Source organism: Lepidochelys kempii, chromosome 23 (assembly GCF_965140285.1).
Source record: "Lepidochelys kempii isolate rLepKem1 chromosome 23, rLepKem1.hap1, whole genome shotgun sequence".
NCBI classification, from domain to species: Eukaryota; Metazoa; Chordata; order Testudines; family Cheloniidae; genus Lepidochelys; species Lepidochelys kempii.
In genome coordinates this window covers 17,575,223-17,599,304 of record NC_136402.1, presented here as the reverse complement: position 1 = coordinate 17,599,304, position 24,082 = coordinate 17,575,223, and the positions used below count along the sequence as shown (strand labels likewise).

Genomic DNA, 24,082 nt, shown 5'->3' with positions numbered 1-24,082 from the left:
ACTCCTAGGGGTTGTCTGCCCCTTCCCCCTATGCCCAGAGCTTGGGGGTCAGGCTGGGTGCAGGAGGGTGGTGATTGGCACAACCCCCCATTTAGCACCTTGGGGGGTGGGGGGCAGTCCCTCACCACACCCCCAGGGGCCACCCTCCCTCCAGGATTTGCTCCCTGGGACAGTGTTCCAGAGTTGGAGGGAGTCACCCCCAGCCCTGTCTGGGGGTGCAGAGGGCAAAGCCCCCCCTCAGGCAGTCCCCACAGCTTTTCCCTCACTTGTTTTCAAAAGCTGGGGGTGAGCCCTAGGGTGTAGGTCATGACTTCACAGCCCCCTGTGCTCCAGGCCTGCCCCTGGCAGGGATGGGGGGGAGGGTGAGAGTGACACAGCCATGCCAACCCCCCACAGAGCCCTCCCAAGGGCCCCCCCACCCATGCTCCAGGCAGGGATGGGGGGAGGGTGAATGAGAGTGACACAGCTGCACCAACCCCACAGAGGCCCCACCCCAGTGTTAATTGCTCATCAGTAAGGGGCCCAGCCCTTGCAGCCTGAGAGGGACAGGCGGGTACTGCCCACATGCCCCTGCAGTTGTGTGTAGCTGTGGCCCAGGCCCCCCCCAGAGCTGGGTACATTTCAGCCCCAGCCAAGCTGTGTTTGGGAACTGGCAGACAGTTGAGGTGACTTGAGCGTTGCCCCCCTCCAGCTGATGGCAGGGGATAGAACTGATTCAGGCTGGTGTGACCCCAGCAGAGCACAAGGGGGCAGAGGTGGGGAGCCCAGGGCTGGCACAGAACTATGAGGTGAGGGGAACCCCCCCACAAACAGACAGAGCCCCCCATACTAAACATTGCTACAAATTTATTACAGAGCTGTCTGTCTTTCAAGTACAGTTGAAAATAACCAACATCCCCGGGAGTACAGAGCGGACGGGTGCCCGCAGCACCCCCCCTGTGGCACTTGCTAGTGCGGAGGGCCCGGGACCCGAGGGGGGTGGGGGAGCCAGGTGCCCTCCACGGGCAAAGCGGCCCGCAGCACCTCTGCATAAAAATATAGAGTTCTCTGGGGGGCCCCCCCGCTTGGCAAGAGATAAATAGGAGGAAGAAATCTGTACAGCAGGGGGCAGCGCCCACTCCCCCACCCTGGGGGCAGAGCCCAGCAAGGGGCACCATGCTGTGATCCAGCCCTCCCATGGCCAATGGGAGGCACAGTAGAGGGCTGACACCTGCAGCACTGAGCCCCCCAGCAAGGGGCTGCGGGTCACAAGGGGCAGGGCAGCCCTGTGATTTCGGGCTCCAATTGAGTGGGGGACTGGAAGAGCTGGGGCAGAGCTGCCAGGAGGCAGTGGAGCTGCCATGGGGTAGCCCCCCCTCCCAAACCATTCCAGGAGAGAGGCTGGGGGCCCCCCCAGGGGTGGGATTGAGGGGGCTGTGCCACAAACCCCCCCCCCCCAAACAGCTGTGGGAGGCTCCAGCAGCCAGAGGAGATGGGCAGCTCTGCCCAAGGAGCCATGGGGCTGTGATGAGGGGCCCTGAGCCCCCGCCCCCCCCAAGTGGGAGGGGTCAGAGGGAGGGCCTGGTGGGAGCAGGGGGAGTTACAGCAGCTGGCAGGAGGTCTTCTTGCGCCCACGCTTGGCCTGCAGGGCAGCCCGTGTGGCCATCTCAAAGACCTCGCGCACCCCGTCCTTTGTCTTGGCCGAGCACTCGAGGTACCCAAAGGCGCTGATCCGGTTGGCCATGTCCCGGCCCTCCTCCGGCTTCACCGGCTCCTGCAGGGGCAGCAAAAGTGGTCAGCGCCAAGGGTCTCCCCAATCCTGGGGGCAGTGGGGTCTGGGAGCCAGGACTCCTGGGTTCCATCCCCTGCTGGAGTGGGGTCTGGCAGGTAAGAGCAGGGCTGAGAGCCCAGTATAGCCAGCCCAAGCAGCAGCACTGTCCTGGGATCTAAAGGGTTAATCAGGGAGGAGCGATCAATCTCAGAAGGAGGCACTTTCCTTCAGGGTGGGGGCAACCCCAGGGTGCCAGGACAGACAGCAGGGGGCACTCTCCCTGGGGGGAGGCGCTCTCCTTCAGGACAGGGGCTTACCTGCTTCATCTTGGCCAGCTCCCGGCGCGTGTGCTCGTCATTGCGCAGGTCCTTCTTGTTGCCCACCAGGATGATGGGCACGTTGGGACAGAAATGCTTCACCTCCGGGGTCCACTTCTCCGGGATGTTTTCTGCACAGGGGGAAGGATCAGCATCAGGGCACCCAGATCATGCCCAGCTCCCCCAGGCCTGGGCTGGCAGCATGGACCCTTGGGCTCTACCCTGGCACTGGGAAGGGCATGGGGGCTAGTGGTTAGAGCAGGTGGGCTGAGAGCCAGGACTCCCGATTCTGTCCCATGCACTGGGAAGGGCATGGGGCTAGTGGTTAGAGCAGGTGGGCTGAGAGCCAGGACTCCCGATTCTGTCCCATGCACTGGGAAGGGCGTGGGGGCTAGTGGTTAGAGCAGGTGGGCTGAGAGCCAGGACTCCTGATTCTGTCCCATGCACTGGGAAGGGCATGGGGGCTAGTGGTTAGAGCAGGAGCCAGTACCATGAGCCTCTTGGCCAGATGTGCCAGCTCAGGGCCTGTAGCAAACTCAAGCTGCTGTGTGACCTGGCCACTACAGGGGCCTGAGCCACAGTTCACCTGGGCACCCTCTGCCCAGTATTGAGATCCTGGCTCTGGCTGCGGCCACAGGGACCCGGCTGGATCTCCCCAGCGCCCTCTGGCCCAGGGGGCACCCGGCTGCCCAGCACTCACCCAAGCTGTCAGGGCTGTCGATGGAGAAGCACATGAGGATGACGTCCGTGTCAGGGTAGGACAGGGGTCTCAGGCGGTCGTAGTCCTCCTGGCCAGCTGTGTCCCACAGCGCAAGCTCCACCTGCATGAGACAAGGGGGCAATGGGTAGCTGCCCTCCCAGGCGCTGCTGCTGGGGCAGATGGACACAGGCCATCCCGGGTTCCAGTTCCCACTAGGAAGTCACTGGCTTGGGGTGGCCAGACCCGGTCAGGGTTCCTGAGCTGACTGTTCCTCACCACTCCCGGGCACCCAGTTTTGTCTCAGGCCTCCAGCCATCACCATGGAGGGCAGGAGCTCCAGACAGGGCCTGGGCTGCAGACGCTGGCAATCCACAGTCAGCAGTTCAGCACCTGCCGGCCTGTTCTCTCAGGGCATTGAGAACGCTACTGGGCCCCAGCCAGCTCCCTCCAGCAAAGTACTGTTTGTTCAGAACAGAAGTGAGCCAGAGACCAGATTTTCCCACAGCTCAGATGCAGGGCTGCCTGGGCATCTCCCACCTGGGGACCCTGCCAGGGGCGGAGTACTCACCCTGGGCCTCCCCCCAGGTCAGACACTCCACGCACCCTCAAGGCCTGTGTAGTCCAGGTTCTTTGGGGACCAATCACTAGCCTGCCCATGAGATACACATGGATTTCAAAGGCCACTTCTCTACTCTAGCTACTGTGTGTGTCCACAGCCTGCCTCCCCCACTGCTTCATAAGCACCGCATCTGTCCCAGCCCTGACAGCCAGGCTCCAGTAACAGCTGGGGGCATGGTAAAGATAGTGTCTCCCTACCCGCAGCAAAGCTCCCAGGGATGGCAACAAGTGGCCTGCCCAGAGACTAAGGCCCCTGTGCACCACCTCAGCATTGTCAGTTTGTTCAGACCCCCCAGAAGGAAGACACTCCCTGCTGCGGTTCATCCCCTGGCCCATCGGTGTCAGTGAGCAGCGCAGGGAAGGGGCGGTGGATATTCAGAGTTAACAACCCTGGGGAAGTTAACTGCAGCGCGGCACTTGCAGGCGGGCACATCAAAGCTAGACAGTTCTCCCCCAGCACAGCCACTTCCTGTTAACTCCGGAGGGTGCAGGGTGCCATTGCCTCCTCATCCGCGGCTGGTCCAAAGCCAGTCTCCCTCCCACCCTCCTCAGGACAGACCCCAAACCCTTGCCTCCCTCCACAGGGAGGAGAGCAACAGCCCGCCCCAGCCAGTGTGGTGGCATGGTACCTGTTTGCTGTCCACCTCGATGTCAGCCACGTAGTTCTCGAAGACTGTGGGGACGTAGACCTCTGGGAACTGATCCTTGCTGAAGACTATGAGGAGGCAGGTCTTGCCACAGGCGCCATCTCCCACGATAACCAGTTTCTTCCGTATGGCAGCCATCTCTGGCCCAGGGGAGAGGGGACTCCCGTTACAGGGGTGCCACTGCGGCAAGCTAGACCCCAGCCTGCTGGAGGCAGACTCCATGGAGGGGAATCTGCTAGGCAGGCACAAGGCCTGGATGTCCCCCCAGGCTCTGACAGCTGGAACAAGGAAGCCGGTGCCATGTGGGGTGCTCTATGGGGCATGTGAGCTAGCCCAGGGGAAATGCTAGAGAAAGTGATCGGGGAAGGGAACTGAGTGATGTAGACAAGCCCAGAGCCCCCCACTTATACCCTAGACTTCCCTGCCTCAGTCAAGCCTCTCCCCTGCCCCTCCCTGGAAACCCAGGGCATGGGCCAGACTAGACTACAGGCTCTGCAGGGATGACTGAAAAAGCAAGGCCTGCTCCCCTAGCTCACAGAGCAAAGCTGGCCTGTATGAATTCCCAGCCTCAGGCTGCACAGAGGTCTGGGTTCGACCCCTGCCTCTGCCATGCTCCGTGTGACCCCTGAGCCAGCCACCAGAACCCAAAGGAAGCTGGCACCTAGCCCTATTTTAGGCAGCTGAGGAGCCTTGCCCTGGTGACTCAGTTTCTCCAGTTACTCTCCTACCCTTTGATTAAGATGTCAGCTCTCTGGGCTGGGGCCTGTGGCAGAACAATGCCCCCCTCCCACCCTGACCTGCTGGGGCCTACGCAGTGCAGCCGTGAGACACAGAAGGGGAGGTCGGGGATAGAACTCCAGAGACCCAGGGTCTATTCCTGCCTGCCACAGGGTGACCACATGCAAGTCACTGACTCTGTGCCTCAATTTCCCCATCTATAGATATGGGAGACTCCCTGGCAAAGCCCTTTGAGATCTGCTGCTGAATAGCGCTAGGTACTGCTGTGACTATTTAATGACACTGTTCCGACAGCAATTTGCTGATTGCTGTCCCGCTCACCCTGGAGCGGCTGGGGTTAACCCTCCCCGAAGCAGTCAGACTGCCACCACAGATGGGACCCGGCACTCCAATGAAGCTATATTCCACTCTCCACTTGCAGAGTCCTGGCGGTAGGGATTGAGGTCCAAGCTAGCTTTGCTGGGGCCGAGGTCCTAGCAGCTTTGCTAAGCGGGGTGGCTGGCTTCCTAAGGCCAGGCTGTCTCACGCCAAACCCTGGCTTTGTGTGTTTTTAAGAGGGGAGGGGCCCAGCAGCCGGGTGATTCACCACTTTGGCCACTGGGCTGCAACAGGAAGTTTCAGAGGCAGGCAAGTTACACCCACATGTGGCGCGTGAATGGCATTCCCAGGATCACCCACCCGCACTTGGAAAAAGTTAGACCAGCAATTTCCAGCAGCCATGGAATTAACCAACCTGCCCCGCTGACACTGACTGCTCCGAGGGTGGGGGGGGCAGGGAAAGGGGGGCTTTCAGGACTTAAGGATCAGGAAGCAGGAACATGAGAACAGCCATACTATACCAACGGTCCAGCAAACCCAGTGTCCTGTCTCTGACAGTGCCCGAGCTTCAGAGGGAATGAACAGAACAGGGCAGTTATCGAGTGACCTATCCCAGTAGCCAGCCCCAGCGTCTGGCAGTCAGAGAATTAGGGACACCCGGAGCATGGGACTGCGTCCCTGACTCCTACCCTCCAGGAACTTCTCATTCTCTTTTGAACCCAGTGTTCACAACAGCCCCTGGCAGCAAGTCCCCCACCCAGGGTGACTGTGCTGGGTGAGGTGGTTCCTTCTGTCTGCTTCAAACCTGTTGCCTACATTCAAAGGGCAAAACGTAAACCCTCTGCCACAGGGGAAGGTCTGAACAGGAGTACCACCATGGGCTGCCAGGGGACCCTTGCTACGTGCATTAAACTGAGCTAGCAGGGAGCAAATCCTGTCAGCAGCTGGTAAATCCCAAACTAAAGAGATTCAGGTTTCTAGGCCTCAGTGGGGAGGAGACAGGGCAATTTTTACAGGGCAGAAGGAGCTAGAAGCATCAAGACCAACAGGGTTTAAATCCTCACCATATCTGAGCACACTCATCTCATTGTACAGGGATGGAAACTGAGGCACAGAAGGGCACAAAGAAGTTAGCAGCAGAGCTGGGATTAGACTCAGGTCCTAGGCTCCTACCCCAACCCCTATCTACTCCTAGTCTCAGATCACCCAGCAGTACACCAGAGTCCAGGGCACAAATGCAAGACCACCACAGCACAGATAATCTCAGAGGCCAATTCACCCCCAAACCTGGCTAGAGCAGCCAAACAGCAGACTCAACACCTGCAGAGTTTGCTCCTGCCAGGAGAGCAGTGAACCTGGCGGGAGGGCGGGGGGTGAGGGGGGCGCATGTGTCAGCAGATCTGAGCCAGCCCAGAGAACAGAGCTGAGCACAGGCTGGCTCCGCACAGAAGTCTGACAGAACACGCAAGTTTCTCAAGGCCGATGGTCCTGAGGTTTGGTAAACTCATGGGTCAGCCATGGGGGTTCAGCACCCAGCCTGGAGGGGCAATCAACAAAGGGCTACAAGAACAGGTGTATAACCAGAAGGGGGCTCTCCCAGGTCACCAGGGAACACCTCCCACCTCTCTCCTTGGCACAGGAGCTGTCTCTTTGTGCACACCAGGAAGTGGAGGGCCAGGAGCGTGAGGCTGCAGGGGCTAAAGGAGAGAGCCTAGGTGTGAACGGACAGCCAGATGAAGTCGGGACCTCCCCTCAGATTCACCAAGGATGGGCCTGCCTACCCCATGGAAGCCTTCCCTCAGGCCAGCTGCCTAGAGGCGCCTCAAACAGCAGCTGTAGGGGGGCGGTTTGGGTACAGGGTGTCCACGGCTGCCCCACCCCAGGCACCAGGGAGGACGATCACATGACTGGGATCCTCCCCACAACCCAGAAGCCAGCACCTGCCCCCCAAACTCCAGAACTGGGGTGCCCCAGCCACCAGGCCAGCCAAGATTCTCCCCACACCTGGACTGGAGACCCAGGGGAAACAGGCCAGCTCGCCTGCCCCCAACAAAGCAAACACCCACCCCCCACCCCCTTGGCCTCACCAGTACAGGCCAAACATCCTCCCTCCCCACCTCTGCCCCAGGCAAAGGCTTGACCCCCCCCATAGAGACACCCCCCGGCCCCAGTGTACAGGGCCAAACATCCTCCCTCCCCACCTCTGCCCCAGCCAAAGGCTTGACCCCCCCCATAGAGACACCCCCCCGGCCCCAGTGTACAGGGCCAAACATCCTCCCTCCCCACCTCTGCCCCAGCCAAAGGCTTGACCCCCCCCCATAGAGACACCCCCCGGCCCCAGTGTACAGGGCCAAACATCCTCCCTCCCCACCTCTGCCCCAGGCAAAGGCTTGACCCCCCCCCCCCCATAGAGACACCCCCCGGCCCCAGTGTACAGGGCCAAACATCCTCCCTCCCCACCTCTGCCCCAGCCAAAGGCTTGACCCCCCCCATAGAGACACCCCCCCGGCCCCAGTGTACAGGGCCAAACATCCTCCCTCCCCACCTCTGCCCCAGGCAAAGGCTTGACCCCTCCCCCCATAGAGACACCCCCCCGGCCCCAGTGTACAGGGCCAAACATCCTCCCTCCCCACCTCTGCCCCAGGCAAAGGCTTGACCCCCCCCCCCCATAGAGACACCCCCCGGCCCCAGTGTACAGGGCCAAACATCCTCCCTCCCCACCTCTGCCCCAGGCAAAGGCTTGACCCCCCCCCCATAGAGACACCCCCCGGCCCCAGTGTACAGGGCCAAACATCCTCCCTCCCCACCTCTGCCCCAGGCAAAGGCTTGACCCCCCCCCATAGAGACACCCCCCGGCCCCAGTGTACAGGGCCAAACATCCTCCCTCCCCACCTCTGCCCCAGGCAAAGGCTTGACCCCCCCCCCCCCATAGAGACACCCCCCGGCCCCAGTGTACAGGGCCAAACATCCTCCCTCCCCACCTCTGCCCCAGCCAAAGGCTTGACCCCCCCCCCATAGAGACACCCCCCGGCCCCAGTGTACAGGGCCAAACATCCTCCCTCCCCACCTCTGCCCCAGCCAAAGGCTTGACCCCCCCCCCATAGAGACACCCCCCGGCCCCAGTGTACAGGGCCAAACATCCTCCCTCCCCACCTCTGCCCCAGGCAAAGGCTTGACCCCCCCCCCCCATAGAGACACCCCCCCGGCCCCAGTGTACAGGGCCAAACATCCTCCCTCCCCACCTCTGCCCCAGGCAAAGGCTTGACCCCCCCCCCCCATAGAGACACCCCCCGGCCCCAGTGTACAGGGCCAAACATCCTCCCTCCCCACCTCTGCCCCAGGCAAAGGCTTGACCCCCCCCATAGAGACACCCCCCCGGCCCCAGTGTACAGGGCCAAACATCCTCCCTCCCCACCTCTGCCCCAGCCAAAGGCTTGACCCCCCCCATAGAGACACCCCCCCGGCGCCCGAGCCCCCCCCCCACCAGCCCCCGCGCCCCTCCCATATAGACCCCCCCGCCACCAACACCCCCCCCCGGCCCAGCGCCCGCCCCGGGGCGCAGCAGCCCCTCCCCCACGCCGAGCTCACCCCCGCCGCAGCCTCTGCCACATGGACCCGCCCCCCCGGCCCGGAAGGGAGGCGGCTCGCGCTCCCTCTCCCCACCGCCCAGTCGGCCGCGCATGCGCAGAGAAACTTCCAGACCGCACCCAGAGTTCTATTCCCCCCCGCGCCCGGCGCCGCGCGCCGACCCCTCCAGGGCCACGCCCCCTCCCACAGCTCCCAGCCAATCAGCTACCGCTTCCTCCCGCAAGCCAAGCGGCCCCGGGGCGCGTGACCCTCCCCCCACACACATACACACAGACAAACCAACCCCCCAAGCCGCCCGCGAGCGGCGCATGCGCAGAACGACCCCCACCCTCCTCAACCGCCGCCCCGCTCCCCAGCGCCGCGCCCAGCCGGCCACGGAGCGTCGCGGTTCCCGCGCAACCCGACCCGCACCGACTCCACTCACTGCGGGCTCTCTCGGCCACCTCCACTGCCGGCTGAGCCGCCGCCCGGACGCTCCAACCACCTCCTCACGATAGTCCCACCCACCCAGCGCGATGGACAGCCCACACCGACCAATAGCAGAGGCCTTAAGTACCCGCCATCGCCAATCCCCGGCGGTGGGCAGGGCTGACACGCCTCGAAGCCCCGCCCGTTGCATGATGGACAAGCGAGCCCAACCAATGGAAAGGGAGAGCACCCAAGATCCAGCCAATCCCCGCGGAGGGCGGGGCTGGAGGTGGCTTTCAGCCCCGCATTTTTGATTGACAACTACGGCCTCCCAATCGCACCACACGAAGGGAAAAACGAAGTTTGCCCCGCCCACACTCTGACAAACGGTGAAGAGGACCAATAAGAGTGTGTCATTTTATAGTTAACCCAATCATCATTCGAGGGCGGGGCAATGAATTCACAAGCCTCCGCCTCAGAGGTAGATTGACAGGCGAAGAGGCCAATGAAACAGAATTAGGCCAGCAAGCCATCCAATTGCTGTCGGAGGGCAGGGTTGGCGGTCCCCCCAAGGCCTGAGACTCACCGCGCAGCGGCCAACGGGCGGGCGGGAGGCATTTTTCTCGCCAATCCCGCCGCAGAGCGGGGCTCCCGACGCTCAAAATAGCGCCAATCACTTTGACTGACAGCACAAAACAACCAATAGGGACAGCGGCCCAGCCATGACAGCCCCGCCCCCCACGCCTGACCCCGCCCACAGGCCGGCGCCCGCCGAGCCCCGCCCAAGCCCGCGACTGACACGTGGAGCGGGCCAATGGCCGTGCTTCCCGCCAGATCGGGACACATGGAACGCTGTGGAACACGTTGCCTCCGGCGGCGGCGGCGACGGGCTCCACGTCAATGAGACCCCTCCCCCCCAGTAACCACGCCCCTTGCACCCCCCCTTGGGTAGCCCCTCCCCCACCCCAGGAACCCCCCACCAACCCCTCCCCCACTACAGGAACACGGGCCCCAGCACCCCCCCTTCAGGAGCCCCTCCCCCCACCAACCCCTGCCCCACTACAGGAACACGGGCCCCAGCACCCCCCCCTTCAGGAGCCCCTCCCCCCACCAACCCCTCCCCCACTACAGGAACACGGCCCCCACCCCCCCCCTTCAGGAGCCCCTCCCCCCACCAACCCCTCCCCCACTACAGGAACACGGGCCCCAGCACCCCCCTTCAGGAGCCCCTCCCCCCCACCAACCCCTCCCCCACTACAGGAACACGGGCCCCAGCACCCCCCTTCAGGAGCCCCTCCCCCCCACCAACCCCTCCCCCACTACAGGAACACGGGCCCCAGCACCCCCCTTCAGGAGCCCCTCCCCCACTACAGGAACACGGGCCCCCCCACCCCCCCTTCAGGAGCCCCTCCCCCCACCAACCCCTCCCCCACTACAGGAACACGGGCCCCAGCACCCCCCTTCAGGAGCCCCTCCCCCACTACAGGAACACGGGCCCCCCCACCCCCCCTTCAGGAGCCCCTCCCCCCACCAACCCCTCCCCCACTACAGGAACACGGGCCCCCCCACCGCCCCTTCAGGAGCCCCTCCCCCCCACCAACCCCTCCCCCACTACAGGAACACGGGCCCCAGCACCCCCCTTCAGGAGCCCCTCCCCCCACCAACCCCTCCCCCACTACAGGAGCCCCTCCCCCCACCAACCCCTCCCCCACTACAGGAACACGGGCCCCAGCACCCCCCCTTCAGGAGCCCCTCCCCCCACCACCCCCCCTTCAGGAGCCCCTCCCCCACTACAGGAACACGGGCCCCAGCACCCCCCTTCAGGAGCCCTCCCACCCAGGAGCACCACCCCCTTGGGTAACCCCCCACCCCCCGCTGGGAGAGCCGGGCCCGAGGGGAAATCCCAGCCCCGCCCAGCAGACGGGCACCTGGGACGACGCCATCAGGCCGCAGCTGCGCCCCGCCCGCTCCAGCGCCGGGCTCCCCTGCCGAGTCACAGGCACGGCCACGAGGACGACACGGCGGGCGCCCGTCAGCCTCCCCCGCGGGCGAGCGCCGCCCCCGGCTGCCGCAGGGACACGCGAGGGCCTTTCCCCCTCAGCGCCCTTTGCCAAGCACGGGGGTAAAATCCAGTTCTCGCATACGCAGGAGCTCCCCAGCCCCGAAGGGCACGAGGGCCCGCCGGGGCTAGGAACAAGCCCGGACCGTGGGGGCGCCGGTTTGGCCCTGCACCCAACGCTTGCATTTCCTCATTAGCAGCTGCAGCTCGTTTATTACGGGGCAGACCTGGAGTGAGCGGGACCCCGGCAGTGATGTTTGGGGTGAGGGACACTCTAGCCCCAAGGGGGCGAGACAGCCTGGCTGGAACTCCCTGCTAGGCATTTACTGGCTGCCCACGGGGGGGGGGGGGGGGAGGAAACTGAGGCATGGCCCCACCCAGGTTTTTGCATAGATCTGTGCCCGGTGCAATCCAGAGCTGGGGTACAATCCACCCCCATGAATAGATTCCAGGGGAATGGCACAGCCACACAGGGCGGGGGGCTGTTAGCCAAAGGCCAGGGCTCCCCCAGCACAGCTCTTCTCACTACACAGGCCTTGGGAGCTGGGGAACTCATTGCCACTTGACTCCTTGCAGCAGCAAAGGGCACAGTGGAGGGGTAGGAGACAGAAGCTCTGAGCTCGGGCCCCCATCCTCCCCTAGTAGCAGGGCAGGGAGCGGGGGCCGTAGGTGCCCCCAAGCAGGACATGGGGAGGGCTGAGGGGGCACAGGCTGGGCTGCAGAGGGAATGAGCAGCCCCCTAGAGACAAACCACCCAGGGAAAGTGGCTGCACACTCCCCCCCCCCCCCCCCGGTCAGACTGGTGCCTGTGCTGGGAACAGAGCTGTGATCTGGGCTGCCTTTGTAGGGGGGAGGCTGGGAGTGCCCTCCCCTTGTCCCCTCCCCTGGGCTCCTAAGCCCCCCCATGCAGTACCCAGGACCTGGCCTCCCCTTCCAAGGGGGCAGCCATGGAATGCCATGGGGCAGGTTCCCCCCCCACCCCCCCAAATGACCAGACATGGGGGCGCCGGCAGGTTTTGCAAACGTCTATTTATTCAGTAATTCCTCTCACCAGTTCTGCACTAACTCCCACCCCCGCGCTGCCTCCAGCCAGACAAGCAGCAGACGGGCACCAGCTCCAGCAGCAGGGGGTGGGTTCCCCTGCAGACACCCCCCCCCGCCCCCATACAGGCAGGGCAGGAGACGCCCCGTCCCCCGTCAGTGAGCAAGTGAGTGTGTGCGGGGGAGGGGGCGGAGTCAAGACAACACGACTAACGGTAAGGGGATGGGGTTAAAGCGCCTCAAGAACATGAACGGGACCATGGGGGGATTCCCAGCAGGGAAGGGGGACAGGACTCCCCCACCCAGCCCTGAACCTCAGACCAATTCCTGGGGGGGTGCCCCCTTAGTCCATGTTTTGCATCACTTTAACCATGGGGGGCGGGGCGTGGGGAGGCCCCGCCCAGCGAACCGGGGGGCGGGGCATGGGGAGGCCCCACCCCTAGCGGATGGTGTAGCGGACGTAGGGCACCTCGATGTCGCAGTCGCTGTCGTCGTTGCAGCAGAGCTCGAAGACCAGGGCCTTGACGTGCCGCCCGATCTTCTTCTTCGACACCTTGGTCACAATCTCCGTCATCCTGGGGGCGGGGCATGGTCAGGGCGGAGCCGGTGGGAACCCCCCCCAGAGGGGGGAACCCTCCCCCAGACCTGCAGCCAACGGGCAGACCCCCAGGACCAGGATAGCCCCTGAAGCGGGGAATCCCCCACCCCGATCCCCCCAGACCCTGAGACACAGAGGAGAGCCTCCAAACCAGGTAAACCTGGCCCCCAATTGCCCCAGAGGAAGGAGGACACCCGCCCCGCCCCCCCCGAGGGCTCCCCCAGGTACGTACGGCTGGTCGTGGCGCTCACGCAGCTTGGCGGGCGGCATGAAGAAGGAGTAGAGCATGGAGACGCCCTGCGACAGCATGGTGATCTCCAGCCGGTGCTCGCTCTGCAGGGGGGACGGGGGGGGTCAGACAGCGCCCAGCCCCCCCGCCAACCCTCTCCGTCATCTCCCCGCCCCCCCAAACCCCCCAGCATGGTGATCTCCAGCCGGTGCTCGCTCTGCAGGGGGGACGGGAGGGTGTCAGACAGTGCCCAGCCCCTCCCGATCCCCCCAAACCCGCCTTCATCAGCCCCCCCCCGCATGGTGATCTCCAGCCGGTGCTCGCTCTGCAGGGGGGACGGGGGGGGTCAGACAGCGCTCAGCCCCCCCGCCAACCCTCTCCGTCATCTCCCCGCCCCCCCAAACCCCCCAGCATGGTGATCTCCAGCCGGTGCTCGCTCTGCAGGGGGGACGGGGGGGGTCAGACAGCGCCCAGCCCCCCCGCCAACCCTCTCCGTCATCTCCCCGCCCCCCCAAACCCCCCAGCATGGTGATCTCCAGCCGGTGCTCGCTCTGCAGGGGGTACGGGGGGGGTGTCAGACAGCGCCCAGCCCCCCCGCCAACCCTCTCCGTCATCTCCCCGCCCCCCCAAACCCCCCCACATGGTGATCTCCAGCCGTGCGTGCTCTGCAGGGGGTACGGGGGGGGTGTCAGACAGCGCCCAGACACCCCAATCCCTCCAAACCCTCCTCCATCAGCTTCCCGCCCTCCACCATAGTGATCTCCAGCCGGTGCTCACTCTGCGTGGTGGGGGAGGGGGGAAAATCAGACACCCCCCCCCCTCGCTCTGACACCCCCACACCCAGGTTTCACCTTGAAGTAGGCCAGGAACTGGCGCAGCGTCATCTCCTCCCCGCTGGGCTGCACCCCCTGCACCTCGAACCGGTCCCACAGCGTCCACTCGATGTCGTAGTACTGGGGGGGGGGGGGAGAATGGGTCAGAGACACTGGGGGGAGGAACCCCCAGCCCAGCCCAAACCACCCCCTACCACAGCCACTCATCATTGTATGTCAGGGGGAGGGGGGTGGAGAGGAGACGAGTGAGCGCAGGGCGGGGCACAGATTGGGGGGACCCACCTTGTTGTTAGGGGGCAGGGGATAAGGGCTGGGGCCCCCAGGAAAGTGGCCCTCACCTTGTTGCGGGGGCAGGCGATAGGCTCGGAGAAGCCGAAGAAAGGCAGGGCCAGGTTAAGGAAGCCATTCTTGTAGGACTCTAGCCGCTTGTGGCCCTGCACCACTTTGTACAGCTCCAGACACACCAGCCCCACCACTGCTGCTGTCGTTGTGGCGATGGCCGGGATGATCTTCCCAGCAATCAGCTTGCTCTGGGGAGGGACAGAGACATCAGCATGGGGGGGGGGAGGAGAGAGAGCCGCAGCGAGCCCCCCACTTCCCCCCAACCGGCCGAGGCCGCAGCCCACCTTGTGCCGGTCGGCAGGCGGGATGTCGTAGTTCTCAGCCCGCAGGTTCGACGCCGCCACGATGAAATCCATGTGGAAATTAGTGTCGTCGTCCTGAACCAGAGAGAGGGTCAGAGGGAAATGCAGCCACCTCTGGGGTGGGGCAGCTGGGGAACAGCCACATATAACTCTTCTTGGGGATGGCTCGCGCAGTGGTGAGATGCAGCCACCTTTGGGTGGCAGCCAGGGAACAGATGCAGAATAATGCCACATATGACCAGCACCTGCTCCCAGGGCCGGCCTGCACCCCCCTGCCCCCCATCCTGGCTCCCAGGGCCCGCCCTGGCCGGCTCACCTTCTCGAAGTCGATGGGGTACATGCGGAAGCTCTGCAGGCCCTCGGGGCTGGGCAGGCTGGATTTCAGCTCCTCCAGCCGGCTGTCGTCTGGGGGCAGAGCAGAGCCTATGAGCGCCTGGCAACGACACCCGTGACCACCAGGAGCCCCGGGCTCCATGCCAGGGGCCAGCCCTCAATGGCAGCAGACCCCCCACCCCCGAGTCGCGGTGCCCCAGGGCACGCTGGGACAGCCCGCATCCCCCCCCAGCCCGGGCCGCAGTGCCCCAGGGCACGCCAGGACAGCCCCCCCACCACCACCAGCCCGGGCCCATACCAACGGAGGCGTTGGCGTTCTGCAGCTCCTGGTCCGAGATGTGGATCCGCACGCCGGACTTGGGCGTGAACTCGGGCACCTGCACCTGGCGCAGCAGTTTGGCCACATCGCCCACGTCCCGCGTGCCCGTGATGCCGTAGGTCTGGGCAAAGAGATTCGCCGCTGCCACAATGTAATCCATGTGCAGGGGCTGGAGGGGGGAGAGAAGATGGACGTTAACCCTGAGCCCTACTGACAACAGCCCCCCCTGTAATCCATGCACAGAAGTGTGGGGGACAGATGGTCATTAACCCGGACCCCTAATGATGACACACACGCCCTGTAATCCATGTGGGGGGCTGTTGGGGACAGATGGGTGTTAACCCTGACTCCTAAGCTAGTAATCAATGTGCTGGGGGCAGAGGGAGGGAAGACAGGCGTTAACCCTGACCCCTAATGACGCCCCCCATACTCACGTTGCTGTCGTCAAAGGTGAGCGGGTGGGGGCATCTCTTGGGCCCTGACCAGAACAGGGTGCCGGAGTTGGTCTTCTGCAATACACCAGAGGGGGGTGCGGTCAGAGCGGGGGCCCGGGGGGCTGCTGGCTCCGAAGGGGGCCGGGGGGGGCGCTCACCTGGTGGGGCGGGAAGTTGTGCAGCAGCTGGCGGATGTTGTTGCTGTACTGGGAATGCCAGTGGCGGCAGGCCCAGCCCACGCAGTCAGCCCAGCCCCGGGGCCGCTCGCTCACCAGGCTCTTGTTGACGGCCTCCAGCACCTCCAGGGGCTGCGTGCCCGGCAGCTTGAGCGTGCGCTCCGTGAACTTGGGGTCTCTGGGAGGGGGGGACACGGCGCACACAGTCAGAGGGGGCAGCCCCCCCAAGACCCTCCCGCCCCCAGGGGCGGAGCGCCCCTCCCCCACGCCACTCACGAGATGTACTGGTTGACGCTCTCCGCCGGCTGCTTGAAGAGGCCTTCGAACTCGTCACGGGCCCACTGCGGGACAGAGCAGGGTCACCGGGGTGGGGGGAGCCCCCCAGGTCAAAGGGCAGCACCCAGGGAAGTCGGATGAATTAGAGTCCAGCCCCCGAGCCGAGGAAAGAACCCAGGAGTCCTGGCTCCCAGTCTCCCCAGCTCTAACCCCCTGGACCCCACTCCAGGAGTCCTGGCTCCCAGCCCCGCCTGCTCTCACCTACTAGACCCAACTCCCTTCCCAGCCCCCGCGGGGAGGGAACCCCGGCGTCCGGGCGCTCACCTGCAGTGTGTGCTCAATGGCATTGGGGAAGTTCTTGAGGGTGCAGATGGGGATGGATTTCTCGGGCGGGTCCTGGCTGGAGCTGTACGACTCCGTCAGGAAGGGGATCACCACCTGGACATTGCCCTTGGTGCCCAGCGTGCCCGACTCCAGCAGGGGCTTGCGGTAATAGACGCACCGGCGGTCCATGTACATCCCTGGGGGGCAGGCAGATAGCGTTAGCACCAGCATGATGGGGCGGGAGGCCCTAGGACCACAGCGATGGGAGGCCAGGATGGCTTGCCCGGCACTGAGATGCAGCCACCTCTGGGGCGGGGCAACTGGGGAACAGCCACATATAACACTGCACAAGGATGGCTGGCATGGTGCTGAGATGCGGCAGGGGGACGGCCCCACCCACGCGTCACTCACTGGCATCCACATTGTCCAGCGCGTTGGCCACGCCGTCCAGGCCCTCGAAGAAGTCGTCGTCGTAGACCCGCTCAGTGTCGGGCCCCACGCGGTCCTGGTGGCTCGTGATGCGGATGTTGGGGTTCATCTGTCGCACCGCAGCCGCTGCTGTGTCAGACTTCATTTTCTGGGGGGAGCAGGGACCCGGAGTTAGTAGCCCGAGATACGAACGGAACCCAGGCGTCCTGGCTCCCAGCCCCGCCCCCGGCTCGCAGATCCCGCTCCCCATCGCCCCCCAGCGCACCGTGACGTCCCAGGGCCGGAAGAGGAACTGGCGGTTGAGGTTGGATTTCTCGATGGTGTCCATGTCGGTCACGGTCACCTCCCCGCCGTCCCCACACGCCAGCCCCAGCAGGGCAAAGTTCTTCAGCAGCTCGCAGCCGATGGCACCGGCGCCCACCTGGGGAGGGGGAGACACGGGGCTGAGGGGGCAGCGCTGGGGGAAGGTTCCACGCGCCCAGACCGGGCTGCACCGGGGTCCAAGCTCAGCACCCTGCAGTGCAGGCCACGGGACCCCCACAGCAGGCGTCGGCCCCAGAGCCAGCAGCTGGGTTTCTCCCCCCGGGCGTTTGCCTCGAAGGAGCTGGGATCAGACTCCGGCTGGCCAGCAGCTCCAGCTCGTCCCCCCAGGGGCCGCGTCACCCCTTTGAGCCCCGTGAACCAACAGGGTTTGCTGTGGGGCCGAGGTCTGGGGGCTCGGGACCCCGCAGTGACAGGAGACCCCTCAGGACCCGGGGGAAACCCGGCTGCGCTCACCAGGAAATACTTCTGCTGCCCCAGCTTGGCCTGCAGGTCAGCCCCGAACACGGCGATCTGCCCATCGTAGCGGCTGTTCCTCTGGGGAGAGGGGGAGGGAAAGTTACCCCGGCGCCGGGCTCCCCGCCGCCCCCCCCAATCCCACCCCACTGCTACCCCAGCGCCGGGCTCCCCGCCGCCCCCCCCAATCCCACCCCGCTGCTACCCCGGCGCCGGGCTCCCCGCCTCCCCAGCTCTGCCAGTGCCCCCCAATCCCACCCCGCAGCCCCCCCGCGATCGCAGCCCCGCCTCCGGCGGTCACTCACCGGGCGGCACTGCTCCTCGCTCAGCACCTCCTTGCTGTCCTGGGGCAGACACTCCAGCGCGTCGAAGTAGAGCCACTGTGTGATGGGCATGAACTTCCCGGAGCAGGCCTGGGGCCGAGGGGGGGGCGTCAGGACGGGGCCACGCTGGCCAGCCACGCCCACGCACCACGGCCCCCCGGACAGGGCTCCCCGTACCCCAGAGGACACAGGCCCCCAGCAGCGTTCAACAGCGGGGCCCAGCCCCCAACTCGGGAGCCTCAGAGCTTTCCAGCCCCGCTCCCGCTCCCCTCCCAGAGCCGGGGACAGACCCCCGGAGTCCTGGCTCCCAGTCCGTGAGCCCCACCCCCACCAGACCCCGCTCCCCTCCCAGAGCCGGGGACAGACCCCCGGAGTCCTGGCTCCCAGTCCGTGAGCCCCACCCCCACCAGACCCCATTCCCCACCCCGCTCCGGGAACGGGACCCAGGCGTCCTGGTGCTACCTTCATGACCTCCTGGGCAGCCAGCCCCCCGATGAAGGCGTTGACGGGCGCCAGGTCCCCGGCAGCCTGGTACGCCAGCTCCTTGATCAGCTCCTCACTCAGCTTCTCCTGCTTCAGTGCCAGGGGGGCCCGTTCGTTCACCGCCTGGGTCAGCACCAGCACCTCGGCCGCGTCCGCCTGCCAGGGAGAGGGGTCAGCAGCGCCCCACGGAGCGGGGCGGCAGGTCACACAGCGCCGCGGGGGGTGGGAACGGGACACGAGGGAGGGGCGGTGACACAGACACACACCCTGGCCCATCAGCCCGTCCCTAGCCCACAGTGGGCCAGGCCCTACCTCGCTGCGGGGCCGGGGCAGACGCTGGTGCTGCCGCTGGAAGTCGTGCAGGGCCTGGAAGGCCAGGTGCAGTTGGGCCGGGCGGTCGAACTTCCCGAAGTCGGTCACCACGAAGTCGGGCTCGGCCAGCGCCACGCTCAGGGGCTTCTGCAAGAAGCAAGGTGGGGTTGAGGGGCAGCCGGCACAATCCCCCATCCTCTCACCCCCTCCAACCTGACCCCCAACGCACGCTCTGCCTGGCAGGGGAAGGAACCAGGGGTCCCGGGCCCGGCTCACGGACCAACAGCCTGAGCGCGCACAGACCCATGTGATGACGAATGCCGTTCACTCTGAACCCTACTGATGGCAGGCAAGCTTGGCGGCACCCAGAAAGTAGGGATCTCCTGTTCCACAGAATTCAAGTGACTATGGTTTGCCTCTGCGGGGCAAGGGGAGGTGCCTAAACCCCCAGGTCAGAAAGGACCCTGTGATTCCCCGCCAGGCAGACACTGTCCCCACTGCTGAGCTGCCCCTTGGCCCCAGGCTGGAGGCAGCAAGTTAGGAAGGAGCTGGAAGAGCAGCCGTCCCCACCCTTGGGCTCCCCAGCCAGGGAGTTGAGGTGGGGGGAGAGCCAGAGCCTGGGGCCTGCCCAGCTGCCCCGCCCGGCCCAGAAATGTGGTTCAGGCCCCACTCACAAAGCTGATCTTCTTGGGCATCTTGACCTGGGAGACGATGCCCCCCCGCACGTACTCGGAGAAGCTGCTGGTGTCGCCGATGCTGAAGGTGTAGGGCCCTGCGGGGGAGAGCGGGGGTCAGCGACGTGGGGTGCACGGGGCAGGGAGAGTGCCCCCCGCTGAACTCCCCTCGGCATGGCACCCCCCAGCACCCAGTCCCAACTGCCAGGGGAGAGCGCCCCCTGCCCAGCCCCTCCGCCCCACTCCCTGGGGGTGCCCAGCATCTCACCCAGCACTTTGATCTCCATTGGGGGGCAGTGGTTGAGCTCTTCCATGCCGTCCACCTCAGTGAAGGAGACAAAGTCCCCGCTCTCAAAGCCGTGCCGAGCCTCGTCCAGGCAGGTCACCTCCCCCGGGCAGCCCTGCCAACACGGAGAGGGGTGAGCCCAGTAGCGCCAGGAACAGAACCCAGGCGTCCTGGCCCCCAGCCCCCACCCCCCCGGCTCTAACCACTGGACCCCACTCCCCTCCCAGAGCCGGGGGGAGAACCCAGGCGTCCGGGCCGGTGTTACCTTGGTGATCATGGAGATCATGGCGCTGAGCGGCTGCTCCCCATTGGTGTCTGTCACGACCATCTCGTCCCCGAAGTCACAGAAAAGCTGGCTGTGGGGAGAGGGGTGAGTGTGGGGCAGCCCCCCCTCCCCGAGATCCCCAATCCCCCCCAGTCTCCAGCCCCCCCCCCCTCCGATCTCCCCGCCCCCATCTCCCTGATGACAGCCGGCACACCGTCCCAGCCCAGGCTCCGGTTCCACCCCCTCAACCCTCCGGTGCCGGCGAGGGGAGACAGGCTGCTGCCCCCCCACCCAGCAAGAGGAGAGGAGGCGGTGGCTAAGGAGGGGGCCCCCAGCCCAGCACTCACCCGAACAGCCCCCTGGTGTCAGCCACCACCATCTTGATGCCCTTGCTGTGGCAGACCTCCCCGACCCGCAGCTGCTCCTCCAGAGGCGAGTTGGTGAGAACCACGACCTGCCGCACACGGAGCCCATCAGTGCCGGCCCGCACCCCCGGAGTCCCCCACTTGGCCCGCGCCCCCAGCACACAGAGCTCATCTGCCCTGGCCTGCACCCCTGGGGCCAGCCTCCCGCCACCAGAGCCCCCCACCCGGTCCACTCTGCCCACCCCACCCAGACCCCGTCAGTGGCAGCCTGCGCCCCAGAGCCAGCCCCCTGCCTAAGGAGCCCCACACCCGCCTGGCCACCCCACAGACGGAGCCCATCGGTGCCGGCCCGCACCCCCAGGGCCAGCCCCCAGAGCCCCCCACCTAGCACAAAGCCCGTCTGCGCCGGCCCGCGCTCCCAGGGCCAGCCCCTAACCCACCTAGCACACGGAGCCCATCAGCACTGGCCCATGCACCCCATGCCCCACAAGTGCCAGCCTGCACCCCCCAGACTCCACTCCCCAGTGCGCTGGCCTGTACCCAGACTCCCTCCACAGCACTAACCAGCACCTCTGCTCCACCCAGACAACCCCCAGCTGGTGTCCCTAACCAGCCTGCGCCTCTCCTGCATCCCCCCATCCCATCCAGCCTGTGTGCACCTCCCACCCAGAGCCCCCTCGCTTGCATCCCCATCCCCCTGGCCCCCCAGCCAGTAGCCCCCCATCCTCCAGCCTGTGCCTCCCTCAGCCCTGCCAGCACCGGTCTGTGGCCCCCGGCCCTACCCTAACCCCTCCTCCCCCTGCAGGCAGGAACTGATGCAGAGCGCCCCGCAGGCCACCCCAGAGCTCTGGGGTCTCCAACCCACCTGAGACATGGCAATGGGAGTCGAGCATAGCTGGGGGTGGAACCCAGGAGTCCTGATTCCCAGTCCCCCCCTCTTCCCCCTGTTCTAACCACCAGACCCCACTCCACTTCCAGTGCCAGGGAGAGAACCCAGGCATCCGGGCTCCCTCCACGCTTGCGGGTACCTGGAACAGGCTCAGGAAGTCCTCGGTGAGGGCCCCTGTGTGGATGCTGATGGGCACGTAAGAGTTGAGCTCGGCCAGGCGTGGCTGGGAGACCTCGGCCCGGTTCTTCCCCAAATCCTCCTCCCGCAGGTAGAACTAGAGGGCAAGGGTGGGAGGTGAGGGGAGATCCCGGAGAGAGGTGGGGCGGGGCGGGACAGGACAGGCAGAGAGGAGGGGAAGGAGACCAGGAGACACACAAATGCCCCGAGAGGCAGGCCGGGGAGGGGAGGAAGGGCCCAGCCACACCGACAGGCCAGCTGGGCGCGGGGGGCATTCCCAGGCCGGGCACCTACCTGGGAGGCCAGGTCTGCCCACTGGGCGGGCTCGGGGTCGTGCAGGGTGACCGACTTGACACCGCCCAGGGTGATGTTCTTGGCAATCTCCACGCCCAGCCCCCGCAGCCCCGACACCAGGACGCTGGCATTCTGTAGCCGCTTCATGGCCTCGTGGCCCAGCACGTACCTGTGGGGAGGCCGCAGTCAGGGCGGGCGTAGTGCAGGGTGCCCCAGCCAGCCTGTGCCCACAGCTCCAGGAGCCAGGGGCCCTGGGCCCATTCCCCACGTGTGACCCACCACCGCGCCCCTCGGCCTCAGTTTCCCAGACAGGGAAACAGCCTTTGTTCTGGGGCGGTTTTGACGGGCCCACAGGTTCCTGCTGGGGCCCCTGGGTGTGCCCCCCGCTGGTACTTACAGCTGCCTGGAGTACAGGCCCTCGTCAATGTCGGCGTCGCTGCCATTCTTAGCCATGCCCTGTGAGCAGAGGGATCAGAGGTCAGCAGGGCCCTGCGCAGGGGGAGCCCGCTGTGGCCGGGTCATGCCCCTCCCCCCGGCGCTCGCTGCCAGGGTAGGCCAGAATTGGAGAGAGGGCCCTCAGTCTGATCCAGGGGTGGGGGAGATACCTTGGGAGGTCTGATCTAAAGGAGGAGGTGGTAATTGCAGGAGGGTGGGTGTGTGTGGGGGCCCCCCACAACGTGCAGACGTCCCCTGGGGGCAGGGCAGGCCGGCATTAGTTCTGGTCCCAGACTGGCAGGACTCCACCCCCCCCGAGTCCTGCTGGGCAGCCAGCGACTGCAGGGTTAGCAGCACCTTAGGAACCCAACAGCCATGGCTGCGAGGGCTCTCGCTTGGGGGGACGGGGCTGGGTGCCCCGCAGACTCACGTTGGCGGGCGCTGAGCGCGGGTCACTCTGTACGGAGTTGCCAGAGGAGCAGTTTGAACCCGTCTTCGGCTCAGATCCAGACACGCGGCGCTTCTTGGACAACGGCGAGCTGGACATCTGGGGGGGGCGGGTACGGGGCAGAACAGGGGGTCAGAGCAAAGCCCACATCCCCCCAACACCCAACCCTGGGGACACCGGGGGAACCACGCAGCTACTGGATTCCTGAGCAGAGCCAAACACAGGGCGGGGGCTGCTGGGAGGGGGCTGGGCAGGGGTCAGTCTCCCAGGCAGGCAGGGCCTGGGTACTGCTCAGCCCTGCCCCGGGTGCACTGAGAACTCAGCGCCCCCAAGGGGGAGAAGGGAAACCCCAGATTGCTCCACTTCCCCAGGGTCTGAGGGGGCCCACACCCCTCCCACAGCTGCAGAGAGAACCCCAGCGTCCCAGCCAAAGCATTGCAACACACGCTCTTCCTACGCCATGCCTCGCAGTGCCCAGCGGCCCGGCACCGCCCGCGTGGGCAGAGACAGCTGCAAGGGGATCAGAAGGGTCAGGATTCAAGTGGTGCTTCCCCTCTGCTAGCAAAAGACGCCACCCCGAGGCTCCTCGAAGGGGCTTCCCCCAGCACCGTACCAGCTTCAGCAGCCTTACGTCAAGCTTAACCCCGCTCCTGCGCCAGCCCACTCTCCCTTGCAAGCCAGCCAACGGTGACACTGCCAGTTAGTGAAAGACTGGTTTATCCACCGGACTGAACGATCTCACTTCAGGGGATGCACCCCCGGCCCTGAGATGCAGCCACCTAGGTGGCAGGGCAGTGATGGAAGAGCCACACAACACTGCACGGGGCAGCTCGCCCGGGGCTTCCGGGTGCTCTCGTTCAGCTGATTGTCCCCCAAATCTCTCAGATCGCTGGCTGGGGAACGGCTCTGCTAATGACTGATCCTCTGGTAATTAACCTACCCCCACCCCAGTTGCTGCCAAAGGCTGAGCTAACCCCGACATGCTCCCACAGGAGGCTTCTCTGCAACTCCCAGGCACCTCCCCTGCTGATTTCACACAACGCTGAAGACCAGAGTTCTTTGAAAGTCATCACCAGGCGGCCGACTTTAAACGTCCGAGCCCTGCGGCAGAGCCAGCCCCGGGCGCAGAAACACGGAAATTCCAGGCGGACTCAAACCACCACCCACCGCCCCAGTGCCCGGGACAGAACGACACAGAGATCCCACAAGCCCCACGGATGAGGACGCAGCAGCCACCCCAACTGTTCAGTCCTGTACCACCCGTCTAGTCAGACCGGCGTAAGCCCTGGCGGGGGACACCTTTATCCTGGGATAACCCCGGCTTTTTCCAGTTTAAAACTGAAACCCCTTCCCAAGTGGCATGAACACCCCCCAGGGTTTAAATTCACACCTTCGCTTCTACCGATGCACCATTCCCAGGCAGAAAGGAGAGCACGCTCACCAGAGCAGCACATGGGCTGCCTCGCCCCACCCCAGAGACAGCCGCATTTCAGAGCCTCCTGAAAATAATCTCCCCCAAATATATCCACTAAAAACCTCATCCTCCCCTCCCCCCACTACTCTGAGATAGCGCGT

At 65.3% G+C, this 24,082-nt stretch overlaps 2 protein-coding genes across 6 annotated transcripts in view; both read right to left on the bottom strand.

Moving 5' to 3' along the window:
• Nucleotides 1–826: 826 nt before the first annotated feature.
• LOC140901942 (transforming protein RhoA) lies at nt 827–9,210 on the bottom strand. 2 transcript variants are annotated; one of them, XM_073321422.2, is made up of 5 exons: nt 9,101–9,210; nt 4,015–4,172; nt 2,768–2,888; nt 2,068–2,198; nt 827–1,753 (listed from the first exon to the last, which is right to left on the bottom strand). In XM_073321422.2, exons 2-5 carry the CDS (start codon nt 4,168–4,170, stop codon nt 1,580–1,582), a joined length of 582 nt encoding a protein of 193 aa, XP_073177523.1. In that variant the 5' UTR covers nt 4,171–4,172; nt 9,101–9,210; the 3' UTR covers nt 827–1,579. The 2 variants fall into 2 exon arrangements, with proteins under 2 accessions (XP_073177523.1, XP_073177522.1); XM_073321421.2 differs by lacking the exon at nt 9,101–9,210 and adding an exon at nt 8,677–8,783.
• Nucleotides 9,211–12,153: 2,943 nt separating this feature from the next.
• Nucleotides 12,154–24,082, bottom strand: part of UBA1 (ubiquitin like modifier activating enzyme 1) — a 17,616-nt gene continuing 5,687 nt past the window's right edge. For 2 of the 4 annotated variants that reach the window (XM_078849976.1, XM_078849974.1), the window contains exons 2-26: nt 22,490–22,606; nt 22,022–22,080; nt 21,625–21,793; nt 21,293–21,427; nt 20,247–20,353; nt 19,900–19,990; nt 19,617–19,749; nt 19,349–19,446; nt 18,675–18,821; nt 18,342–18,518; nt 17,862–17,969; nt 17,557–17,637; nt 17,045–17,200; nt 16,762–16,927; nt 16,351–16,547; nt 16,027–16,091; nt 15,733–15,928; nt 15,575–15,649; nt 15,120–15,309; nt 14,805–14,893; nt 14,471–14,563; nt 14,183–14,374; nt 13,863–13,964; nt 13,015–13,115; nt 12,154–12,759 (exon numbers count right to left, since the gene is read on the bottom strand). In XM_078849976.1, coding sequence (XP_078706102.1) covers nt 12,624–12,759; nt 13,015–13,115; nt 13,863–13,964; nt 14,183–14,374; nt 14,471–14,563; nt 14,805–14,893; nt 15,120–15,309; nt 15,575–15,649; nt 15,733–15,928; nt 16,027–16,091; nt 16,351–16,547; nt 16,762–16,927; nt 17,045–17,200; nt 17,557–17,637; nt 17,862–17,969; nt 18,342–18,518; nt 18,675–18,821; nt 19,349–19,446; nt 19,617–19,749; nt 19,900–19,990; nt 20,247–20,353; nt 21,293–21,427; nt 21,625–21,793; nt 22,022–22,080; nt 22,490–22,606 — 3,180 coding nt within the window. In that variant the 3' untranslated portion in view covers nt 12,154–12,623. Of the gene's footprint in view, nt 12,760–13,014; nt 13,116–13,186; nt 13,563–13,862; nt 13,965–14,182; nt 14,375–14,470; nt 14,564–14,804; nt 14,894–15,119; nt 15,310–15,574; nt 15,650–15,732; nt 15,929–16,026; nt 16,092–16,350; nt 16,548–16,761; nt 16,928–17,044; nt 17,201–17,556; nt 17,638–17,861; nt 17,970–18,341; nt 18,519–18,674; nt 18,822–19,348; nt 19,447–19,616; nt 19,750–19,899; nt 19,991–20,246; nt 20,354–21,292; nt 21,428–21,624; nt 21,794–22,021; nt 22,081–22,489; nt 22,607–24,082 lie in introns of those variants that run through there. The other 2 variants (XM_078849975.1, XM_078849973.1) reach the window with 2 other exon arrangements.

Excerpts from the sequence above, each read along its gene's own strand:
- LOC140901942 (XM_073321421.2), bottom strand. The coding sequence starts at position 8,770 with ATGCGCGGCCGACTGGGCGGTGGGGAGAGGGAGCGCGAGCCGCCTCCC. Across the intron at positions 4,173-8,676 it reads TGGCAGAGGCTGCGGCGGGG|AGATGGCTGCCATACGGAAG; the intron begins GTGAGCTCGGCG and ends CCCCTGGGCCAG. Across the intron at positions 1,754-2,067 it reads AGCTGGCCAAGATGAAGCAG|GAGCCGGTGAAGCCGGAGGA; the intron begins GTAAGCCCCTGT and ends CTGCCCCTGCAG.